Source organism: Carex rostrata, chromosome 14 (genome assembly GCF_964058835.1).
Source record: "Carex rostrata chromosome 14, lpCarRost1.2, whole genome shotgun sequence".
Taxonomy (NCBI): Eukaryota; Viridiplantae; Streptophyta; class Magnoliopsida; order Poales; family Cyperaceae; genus Carex; species Carex rostrata.
Genome location: NC_135931.1, coordinates 4,678,019 through 4,689,698, shown reverse-complemented (window position 1 = coordinate 4,689,698; position 11,680 = coordinate 4,678,019). Strand labels below are relative to the sequence as shown.

Genomic DNA, 11,680 nt, shown 5'->3' with positions numbered 1-11,680 from the left:
TATTTCTTTATGGATCTCATTTGAAAGAGAAAATCGAGTAGAAAACACTTGTATTTTTAGATTCGTAAAATTTATCACGAATCGTTGAAAAAATATACGAGAATGATTAGAGAAAAATAAAAAAAAAGTGGGTAAAAAAAATCTTTTTTTTTTCTTTTTTAGTTGAAGACAAAAGTAGTTAGGAATTAAAACTACACATATTTAGAATTTAGTTTCTTGCAGGTAGATGTTTAAGTGCTTGCGAGTAGCATTTTAAAATATTAAATAAAACTTTAAAAACTTGAATTTGGATGTTGAAAATGAAAGTTAGACAAAATTGGAAGACTTTTTTTTGTTAAACTAGTTGAGGAACGCACTCAGGTATGATGGTTTGAGGGACCAAAATTCTCTTTAAAAATATCTAATCCCAAATAAAAGTTTTTTTTTCCGATATTTATAATCTAATTTAACATATTAACGAAGAGAGATAACGTTATTTAAAAAATAATTAAATGGGATATAATTGTTCGAAGTTAGTGTTGTATTGTGTTAATCTAATTTTAAATTTACGTTTTATCCTTTAAAATAAAAATAAAAATAAGTATTATGTATAAGAGAATGTTCAGTCTTTTAATAAAAAGACCATAAATAGAGTAAATTTAGCAGCTTTTGAAATTTAGAGAGATAAATATGGAATTATAAATTTTAGTGGGGAATTATATAGTTTCATGGTTTTTGGAGGGCTATATATAAAATATATATTAGATATACTGAACACAAGTACAATTCACATCACAAAAAGAACACAAGTACAATTGGAGCTATGAAGGTTTCCCGAAATCTTCCCGTCGATGTCGCCGAACCAATCGCCAAGCGCCTGAAGGTTTCCCGATGTCTTCCCCTAGATCTCGCTGAACCAATCGCCAAGTGCCTCCTGGCAGATGACGTGGTCGACTACATCAGCTTCCGCGCCGTATGCAAGGGATGGCGATCGCGGACTGCCTCCCCGCGGAGTCTCGCCTCATGCTTCCGCCCTCGGCACTGGTTAATGCTCACAGATGGCGATGCTAATCTCCACATGGCCGACCGCCGTCGCTTTTTCAACCTCCGTAGTGGCCGATCCCTCCTCCTCCGCCTTCCTGAGCTAGATTCTCATACCATCTTCACAACCACCGACGGCCTTCTTATCCTGGTTGATAATTCAACCCGGATTGTTCGGATCTTCAACCCCTTCACCCGCTACCTAATTGATCTTCCACCTTTGCCTACATTGACAAGTTCTTCAAAATTGGAGATTCTTGCAATGATTAAAAGTTTTAATATTTCAATCTCTGGCGGTGATTGCCCCACTGCCGTGCTATTCTCCCTATTTTGGAAAGCTGTCTACTTTGCTAAACCAGGAGACCTAAGTTGGGAATCTATTACCCTCGAACACTTTCCTAACAGCTTCTTGTTTTTCAACGACCAGTGGTACTTTACGGATTATCAAATTGGGATACATATATTTGAGCCAGACCTCAAGTCTGTCAAACTTCGGATTCCTAAAAAGATCCCGGATAGTGGTGGCCTTAATAATACTTACTATCTTCTGGAATATAACTCAGATATCTTTCTCATACATAGGAATTGGGGTGATAAGAAGCCCATTGAACATACAGATTACAAATTCAATATTTTCAGGGTCAATTTGGAGGCTAATCAGCTTATTTTGATTGATAATATTGGAGACCTAGCTCTCTTAGTCGGCTTCAGGGGACGAAACCTTGTTCTCTCTTCCAAAGACTTGCCTTCGATTAAAGGCAATTCCATCTACTTCTTGACTGGAGTACTGGCAAATCCCATTGCTGAATACAATCTTGATGATCGACAAATCAAATCCATCGCAATAGGCACTGTTTTACACGATGGTCAGAAACGGATTGGTCCTTCAATCCGCCCCTTTACCCTTTTTCATCATCTAGCAGCATATGGATCGACACTAATCTGGTAAAAGTCAAGTTCATTGTTTTCTGTATTTTGCAAGGTTTCTTTTATGTTTTCATATTATCAGTTGAACTAATGATTATTCACATTCCATATTGAATCAATGCTGTGCCATTTTAGAATTCCATTAAAAAACGTTATGGTAAGACGCTTAACCAATCGGTATTTACAAATTACTATCAATAATTAAAATAAGGTCTAGGAGGCTCCATCCAACAATAATATTTTTTTCTTTCTTTTTGGTGTTAAAGTATAATGTTTTTAGTGATTCTTCCACCTTATGTGAAAATCTACTTGAAATATCCTAAATTATAGAAAACATTAGAAGGTTATGGGTGTCATCTTTTTCTAATAGATGCCCTTTTCCTTCTCTTTTATCTGTGCCATTCTCTTTCTCCTCCTGATGCAGTTCCTCACGATATGACGTATATAACAGGCGCATTTCCATTCCCCACCTGATGCACTTTTTGGTCCCCGTGTTCTTCTTCCTGCTGTTCCTCTTGTCTGTCGAGCTGAGGCCGCCTTTGATATAATGGTTTATTGGGGCGAGTATCCTCTGTAGTAATCCACGGTGGGGCCCACTACTTTATTGTTTGAGATTTACTCTCAGCCCCTTTGAGATTCAGGCTAGCACAGGGGCAGTATTATTTGTGCTTTGAGTTTCATGCAAAGTTAAAAGAACGGTCCGGATCCACCAATTAGGGAATCATTCTAAAAGATTCCCTTGTGCGGGACCCTACTGGATACGAATTCGGTTTATTGACCCTCCTGTTTCCCCTCTAACATCAGGGCAGTCCTCAACTCTCTTCCTGACGAACTTAAAGTAACTTTCTGAGCCTCACCAGTAAAAACATTGATTAATTATCAAGCTCAAACCAAAGTCTTAGAATGAGAAGACAGGTCGTTGTTAGTTTAATGGAGAATTTAATAAAGTTTTGGGATAATTATACAAGTCCCCAACTCAGGATTTTTTCCTGCACTACAAATAGTTATCTGAATATAAGAAAGTCTGTTCTGTTATTGTTTCATTCCTCTTTGTTTTGAGCCATAACATACACTGAAGCTAGTCTTTTCAAAAGTAAAAAAGTAAATATTTTGCAAATGATTTACATGAAGAAAAAGAGCATTTTGGCTTCAGTGTGAATTAATGGTGAAAATTTACTGAAGGAACTCCCATTTCACTCTTTATTCCTCCGGCATTGTGTACTTCAACTAAATCACCCTTAAAGAGAGAAACCTTGAAACTACCAAAATAATCCAACTCAATCATGTCATTAATTTTTCCATACTAGCTAATAAACTCCACATCGGTGTGATCTAGAATGAATTAGATAGCATTTGCACTGTGCCTCGGATATTTAACTTAATTTTAATATGTACCTTAAAGACAGTAAAACAATTATTTGTGCTATATAATAAAGAACCTGAAATTTTAAACAAGCTTATACCTAAATTTTTATTCTGCATTTTATTGTTCGATGTGCATTCCCAAGGAAACTGATCATGCTTTATTAGTGTACTTCTGTAAAAACTAAAAACTAAAATTATATTATTGTTGTGCACGAGGTTTAAATAGCAGTTTCACAGTCCATGGCAGCTGTCCTAAAAAGAGCATGGTGAATAGCAGTGACTATTTCGGGAAACTATACTACATCAATTTCCATTTAAATATATTTTTGAAAAACACATACCACCGATTTTGATAAATATAACCAGAATGATATTTATAGTTTGTAATAGTCTTTTGTTTTGGAAAGAGTTCTCTGGTTAAATTTTTAAAAATCTTTTTGAATTGCAGGACTACTGGAGTGATGTATCATGAGTTCGTGGATTTTCCAAAAAGATGGTTTTCTCCTGGTACTGAAGTGGGGGATCTCCGAAAGAAGTACAGTCAATTTTAGTATATCTTGTTAATGCCTTCTTTGTAGGGCTGAAAACAGAGAAGGTACTATCTATCTTATTCTATGTTTATGTCCGCATATTATCAGTATTAATATCCATCCAAATAAGAGTTGTGCATAATTGTTTAAACTTTTTTAATTCTGCCCTAGGTTTAGTAAAAATAACAATGTTTTGCTAAAAGAATAAAAACCAAGTGTTGAATTTAACACATTTGTCCACAAGTTTTTCTGAACACATGCACCCAGTTTTTTGTATCTTCAGATGCGTTCTCCTAAATCATGTCCTGAACACGTGTGGTTAGAATTTAGACATAGTTTTGTTATTGATATTATAATGATATTATTGAGAAAGGGGAGGTAGCATAGTTGGCTAGGAAGAAGTCCTAGGACTGTTGGCTACCCAAAGGTCGAGAGTTCACAATTCTTCCATCAAGTTATCTCTCTGTCTCTCTCTCAAACTTGGCAGTGGTTGCCAAGAAGGACTCTATATGTTTGAATTCTTGGCAGCAGCTGCCAAGAAATCTCTCTCTCTCTCTCTCTTTTTCTCTCCGTTCAGAAACCTTGACAGTGGCTGCCAAGTCTCAAATTTCTCTCTCCCTCTCCTTCTCTCCCTCTTCTCATTATTTGTACTGAACTTCAAGCTATTAAGCTTCAATTGGCAATTATATGTCTTATTTGTATCCAACTCACCACTACACCCGCCACTCACACAGCACACCCAGCCCCACCCCGTGCTAACCTGCGACCTGGCCCCACCCCGCTCAATCTGCCCACGTCGCACACCCCCATCCTTGCATCTGCCCACACCTTTGCCTCCCGTTGCTCGCTTCTCTACTCTTTTTCCCCGGATCGGACAGTTGGAATAAGCTTAGGCTGATTTACTGATATTCTTGGCTATTAAACTGATTCCTGATTCTTGGCTTATATTTCCTAGACATTCTACATTATGCCTATTAAACTGATACCTGATTCACCTTACTTCCCACCATTCCCTTGCATTGCTTGAGTGCTTGCGCTCTTAATATATTCTTGTTGCCTTGCCTTGTTGAACAAAAATATAATTTGTTCTTGCTTATTGATCTCTGGTTTAGGGCTATTTAAACGAAATTGAGTTATGGCAGTAGCTGTGTGGTAATTGCTATTTATGGTCACGATCAGATCAATTTGTTTGTTGGTCCTTTCATTCGTTTACGGTTTACGTAGCAAAATGGCAAGGATGACAATGGTGGTCCCTTTTTAGTATGCATGCTACCTTAAGTCTAATTGACGTCATATACCTGTCTATAAGCTACATAGATTACATGGGTAATTTAGGTATTTTGATTAACAGAGGCTAATTTAATTTCTTCCATGGCATCACTCAAAGCAGAATAGTTAGTTCTAGACTCCTAATATAACAACTAAATTTGCGTTCTTAATGTGGTTGTTATATCTGTACATTTCAGAAAAGAAAAATGTTGACCTTTCTATACCATTTCAAGCTTTGTCATTGTCTACTATCTGTCTCCCCAGGCACAATTCTTAATAATTTTCCCTTGCTAGTTTGCCAGTAGAATCTTTGTCTCGATCTGTTGCCACCAGAAATTAAGTCTTAGGTGGTGTTTATTGCTTGTAGGGATTTTGTATAACTGCATGCATTTTTTATTAACTGGACAGAGGAACTGAAAGTACATGCTGAAACTTTGGTGATGTACTGTAGGTGATGCAATCTTTTCAATATTTTTAAGGTCTATTTAATTTATATGGTGAAATATACCGCCAGTGAGCATGAATGCAATTTCTACTTTTACGATCTATTTTTCTTTTCCATTGTTCCAGAAGGCAATTACCTTTCATCCAGTGGACTAGATGCTGTTGCTAGAGATATTTAAACGATTGCTGCTTGACCTGAGTTATTTAGTGTGTTATTAGACTTCATATTTATATGTTTGCGGAATATTTATTTGTCATTGTCATTGTCATTAAATAGTGTGTTATTAGACGCCATAGGTAATGCTGATTGTTATTCAACTTTTGTTTCCTTCTTTAGTTTGATCGGAAAATTTCATGTGGCATACGCCAAACACAATTTCTGCCAAACAAAATGAAAAGATTTACAACAAACATATCTCTTGTTTCACAATTTCTGCCAAACAAAATGAAAAGATTTACAGCAAACATCTCTTGTTTCACAATTTCTGCCAAACAAAATGAAAAATTTTACAAACATATAACAACGAACATCTCTTGTTTCACAATTTCTGCCGAACAAAATGAAAAGGTTTACAAACATATCTCTTGTTTTGCAGTGGCACATGACAATTGATGTTGTGCATGTCCAAAATTCTGATTTAAAGAAAAAGGGTGAAGTGGTTCCTAAAATCAGCTCCTGGGTGAACCAGAGATTAGGCCCGCCGTTTACAAGTACCTAAACACGCATTAATTTATTTACACATTAAATTTTCAATTAAACCAAGGAATTTCACTCAATAGACCTGATTTTTATATTCATAGAATTAAGAAAATATAAAAATTAAATCCGTGGCATCATTTTTATAGAATGACCAAAACTAGCAATATGCACCTTCTAAGGTGATCTTTAAGATTCAATGTTCTCTTAAATTACAAACAGAGACCAATAGCCAATTCATAAAACAACTTTAAATGTGGTTCCTTTGACATGCTATAAATGAATCTTATTCATAATAAAAAAAAAAAAAGAACTTTTAAATAAAGTACCTTTAGCATCAGCATTGGTATCTTCCTCCTCTCCATCAGAACTGTCAATGGGTTCTTCATTGGTGAAGGCAAAATTTCGATTTCATCTAGCAACATTTGAATCGGTGGAAAGAAATCCTATTAAAAACCACAACGTATTTAGTTAAAAATTATGAAAATTTCTTAAAAGATTTAACCGCCACTATGCTTTATTCCAAAACTGCAGCATCTTTTATTGTGACAAATGAGACTCGTCGACTCCTAACAACCTATTCCTTGATCATACCTATCCCATGCTTTCCACTCACCTGAGAAGACAGTCCTATACATGTAAATCAACCTGTGCTATCTGGGGTGAATACCTGTCGCTATTAATTAAGTAAGAAAAAGCCTATTCCGGTGCTTACTCGGCATTTGCCTATACTTTTACTATTCCTGTCCCATGCATGCCTATCAAATATGCCAAGCTCACTAGCTTATAAGCTGTTACCTTTATAAATAGGCCTAGCTAACGCCCTCAAACCTACTCTATGTTATGCCTATTTCTATCACTAGCAGAAAGCCGTTCAAGAAATTCATCCCTTAATTCTAGATAAAGTAAAACATCATCTAACTTAAACAGATTGGTTACTAAAAGAATAATGGACAATGTTAAGAAAATGAGAAAGTTACCTTAGTTCTTTGAATTTTGTTATTTGCTGTCAACTAATACACATTTCTGATGGTGGGTAAATAGAGTTCCAACTACCAAAAGACAGCAGCAATAAAGAGTATTACATCATTTCACACAAGGTATGAACAAGATTTAAAAAAATGCAATAGAACACATGTTGCTTCAAAATGCTGAGTTTGCTGCTGGCATAATGACGTAACAGTTGACATATAACTGACGAGTGCTTGAAGAATCGTTGGGTCTCTTCATCATGTGTTTGCATTAGTCCACCCTAAAACACAAAATATTGAAAAAAATATATATCAACTCCTAAATGTTCTCTTCATACTTACAAGGCCAGAGAACAAAAAACTTTTAGAATTAACCCAATTACTTCACCATATTGCAAATTATGCATGAAACCCAACTCATGAAACCAACAGTATACCAGGCAAAAATAGACTATATTGCCCTTGACATTTCGAAATAAACAAAATGACATGTCTTCATGGCTAGTTCACATAAAGTCAGGACCAAAACTCTAAATTTGCTGGTTGGACTATCAGTTATCATTATTTAACAAAAATAGTTGAATAACTAAGAACAAAAACTGCGATGACCTTACCGTCTTGATGAACAACTTAGCATGTGAAGTCTTATCATCCCATACAAGCAAACAAACTCTGACACCCTCCTGAGACTTGTACTTGAGCAGCTCACCAAGGGACATGTTCATGAGCTCATCAGAAATTGGTTGATTCGGCTCTCGCACCAGCTTGACCTTGTCATACACTGACCAGCCTACTATGTATATCAAGTGGTGTGCTTACAGTATGGCATGGCATATATCTTCCCAGTACCTGTACATCCTGGATACCAGTACTATACATCCTGAATACAAGTACCTGTACAAGCAAATAGCAACATTTAAATGCCCAAGCTTTCACGACAAACCAAGTCATTTCACCATGCCAAATATTACACAAGCTAAATTATGCATTCATGGTAATTCTTATATTATAAATTAATGTCCAACAAAACCAGATTCAATTTTACTGAATGGTAATTGTTACATTAGAAATTAAAACCAAGAATAGCACATATATTGTGCTGGCCAGATTACCATATAAAAGTCAAAATATATAGATTCTGTTTAAGAACCAAGTCATGAATGGAGGCTAATTTGGGGCTGATTCAAATCGATTTTACTCGGGAGTTAATTGAATTGAAGGAATAGTCTGTGTAGGCTCTAGCTATGAAATAATTTACCCATATTACTTTTCAATATATATATATATAGGAATATGCTAGCATGCTATGCATAGCATAGAGCCCCTCTATGCAACGCCTTGGATTTCGACTTTTCAAAATCCTAACCGTCGATCCGAACCGTTCATCTTGTTCTCCATATTAATATGTGTTTGGGGACCAAATTTTACATTTTTTGGAATTTTTTTACTATTTCTTTAGATTTATTGAAAATCGCTGTTTTCAGCAAATCTGGACCATAAAAAAAACAACGATTTTCAATAAATCTAAAGAAATAGTAAACAAATTCCAAAAAAATATAAAATTTGGTCCCCAAACACATATTAATATGGAGAACAAGATGAACGGTTCGGATCGACCGTTAGGATTTTGAAAAGTTGAAATCCAAGGCGTTGCACGGAGGGGCTCTATGCTATGCATAACATGCTAGCATATTCCTATATATATATATATATAGAGTCTGTCTAAATTGCTGCTGGCAGCATTTCAGCAGAGGTGCTGCGGGGGCTATATTTAGCCGTGTGATGTCCAAACAACAAATCCAAACCGTTAGATGTTTAATCTATATTATAATCTACTTGGAGACCAAATTTTACATTTTTTGGAATTTTTTTACTATATATTAAGCTGGTTTGAAAACCGCTGATTTCAGTAAATTTCTGCAGTAGATTATAATATAGATTATAATATAGATTATAAAAAATAGAAAAATATAAAATTTGGTCTCCAAGTAGATTATAATATAGATTAAACATCTAACGGTTTATATTTGTCGTTTGAACAACAAAAAATAGAAAAAACAGTGGCAGCACCGCCGGCAGAAATGCTGCCGGCAGCAAATTAGCCACAGCCTATATATATATATATATATATATATATATATAGTGTTCTTCACAAATTAATCTAGTTATTTTTGTAGTTTGATTTTTCGACCAAACTTCTGTTGAAATTTTGTAATCCAACTGTTTATATGCATCGGAAGTTATTTAATATTTTGTATTTTGTGTATGAATTTAATATAAGGGTGAAAACGGTGTGGATAATATTCAATTTCGAAAAATTAGATGTGGATATCTGATATTCGAATAACTATTTGGATATGGATACAAAATCACTGTTTTAGATGGTCCAAAATTTCTGAAAAATTGTGATTTTACATCCATCTTAAAAGATGGTAAAAAAATTCTAAAATATATAAAATTTGATCTCCAAACACATTTTAATGTGGATATCACGTTGAGCGGTTCGGATCTTCTGTTTGAACTTTAAAATCTGAGATAAATATGTAGAGTATGATTAGAGTACGAAAGCAATAGGAGGCATTTGAGTCCTCCTCATATACCATATAGTTTAATATATATTATGATAAAAAGTATGTCACCATGATCATTATAATTAGATAAATATTATGAGCTATAATAGTTTTTTAATAATATTTTTATATTTCCAATCCGATCCGTATCCTTATTCATATCCGTATTTTTTAATAATATTATATTTTTCAATAAATATTCGATCTATAAACGTATCCAAAAAATTAAAATAAGTATGGATATAGATTTGTCGATATCCGTTCCATTTTCACCTCTAATTTAATATGATTGATCAGTTATCGTTTAAAAAGGAGAGTAACTTGATATTATTCTCATGTTTTAAAATTAGAGGATGTAATTAAATAGAAGAGATGAAAAAGAGAGAAAATGTGAGTGTGAATTTGAATCCCATAAGAACAATCTATCAAATATTTTAGAGGGGTATTTTGACAAATTATTCAAAAGAGCAGATTGTCTTATAAAATTATACGTCATAGATATCCGAGACCGAGAGTCCGAGACTATTCGTATCCGTATTTATCCGAGACTATTCGATACGTATCGAGATTATTTGTATTCTTTGTTTATTTTGATCGAAAAATTCATGTGACATGCATGCGCCAAACACAATTCCTGCCATAAGCTTGATAGAGTATTCGTATCCCCTGTATAACCTAGCACCGATACTCAATAATTACGTTACATGCCTTGGAAATAATTGTTGATGCTTTCTTAATTTTAACGGTAATTAGCGCTCCTCAAAAATTTAATATATAACCTACCTAGTACCTTCTTCTACAAAAAGAAATAAATAGAATATTGATTAATCAAAGAAAGAGAAGAATGAATAAAGAAAAGTATCTAAATATTAACTTTCAGAGGATACTCAAGAGCAGCGGCTATACACATTTTAAGTAGAGGGGACAAACACAGTGTAATATAAAATTATTAAACAAATTTGTAGATATTATTAAACAGATTTTCAGAATAGTTCGCTATGATTTTTTTTTTTTTGTAATAATCCTATAATTGAGTCAATGTATATTGATTATTAATTATAGGACATTCTGTAATACTAAACATTTTGGTCCCTTTGGTATAATTAAAAGTTCCATTTACAATAATAATTAAAAAAAAAAAATAGTGACTTCGGTGAAAAACTTAAAAAGAGAAAAGAATTAAATAAAATCTAGGTTCTTTCTCATACGTCATAACTTTAAGTATTAGTGAATTTATAAAACATGTTATATATATAGAAGCAGGTCGTTAAATAACAATTTTATTATTTTTTTTTCTCAAAATAAAAAAGAAAACATGTTATTGGACCTTTTCAGCTGTTTTTTTTTTTTTTTTTTTGAGAACGTCGGTTGAAGTTCAACGGAGAAGTTCATTTTGTACAGCCCATTTTTCTCATTGATTCGCTATTGGAGCATTTTTCTCATTGATTCGTATTTGATCCAAAAGTTGTGGCAGAATTCCAAGATGCATTTGTGTTGTTACTTCAATTAATAGCCCAATTGGAAATTGCTTTGGAGATTTTCAATGCGTCATGGAGACGTGGACTCCTGCTACTGATGCCCATTTTCTTTGGGTAAATATTTAACAGAGCAGTTTTAACTTTTTACAACGCATAAATCATATGCAGTGATGTCTGTACTCTATAGTATCTGCGCTGCACGAAGCTAAAACTGTTTCGTTAAATTTTTACCCTTACCTTTTTTCCGTTGTATCATTCGTTCAATTCAATGATATGTTAATTCATTCACTAATTGTACCGTTACACCATGAATGGTAATTTTTTTTTATGGGATTTTATTTCAGCAATAACTTTCACTGGTCAATAAATCTTTTGCTATATATAGGACCCATCATTCAATATATACAAA

General features: G+C 34.0%; 1 protein-coding gene across 4 annotated transcripts; it reads left to right on the top strand.

Annotated features, from left to right (window-relative positions):
* The first annotated feature begins 770 nt into the window (after positions 1-770).
* LOC144565808 (F-box/kelch-repeat protein At1g57790-like) lies at positions 771-5,873 on the top strand. 4 transcript variants are annotated; one of them, XM_078315648.1, is made up of 3 exons: positions 771-1,965; positions 3,761-3,907; positions 5,682-5,873. In XM_078315648.1, the coding sequence occupies exons 1-2, from the start codon at positions 803-805 to the stop codon at positions 3,861-3,863; spliced, it is 1,266 nt and encodes a 421-aa protein (XP_078171774.1). In that variant the 5' UTR covers positions 771-802; the 3' UTR covers positions 3,864-3,907; positions 5,682-5,873. The 4 variants fall into 4 exon arrangements, with proteins under 4 accessions (XP_078171774.1, XP_078171775.1, XP_078171776.1 ...); XM_078315649.1 differs by lacking the exon at positions 5,682-5,873 and adding an exon at positions 5,479-5,673; XM_078315650.1 differs by lacking the exon at positions 5,682-5,873 and having other exon boundaries at positions 771-1,886; positions 3,761-5,472.
* Positions 5,874-11,680: the final 5,807 nt, after the last annotated feature.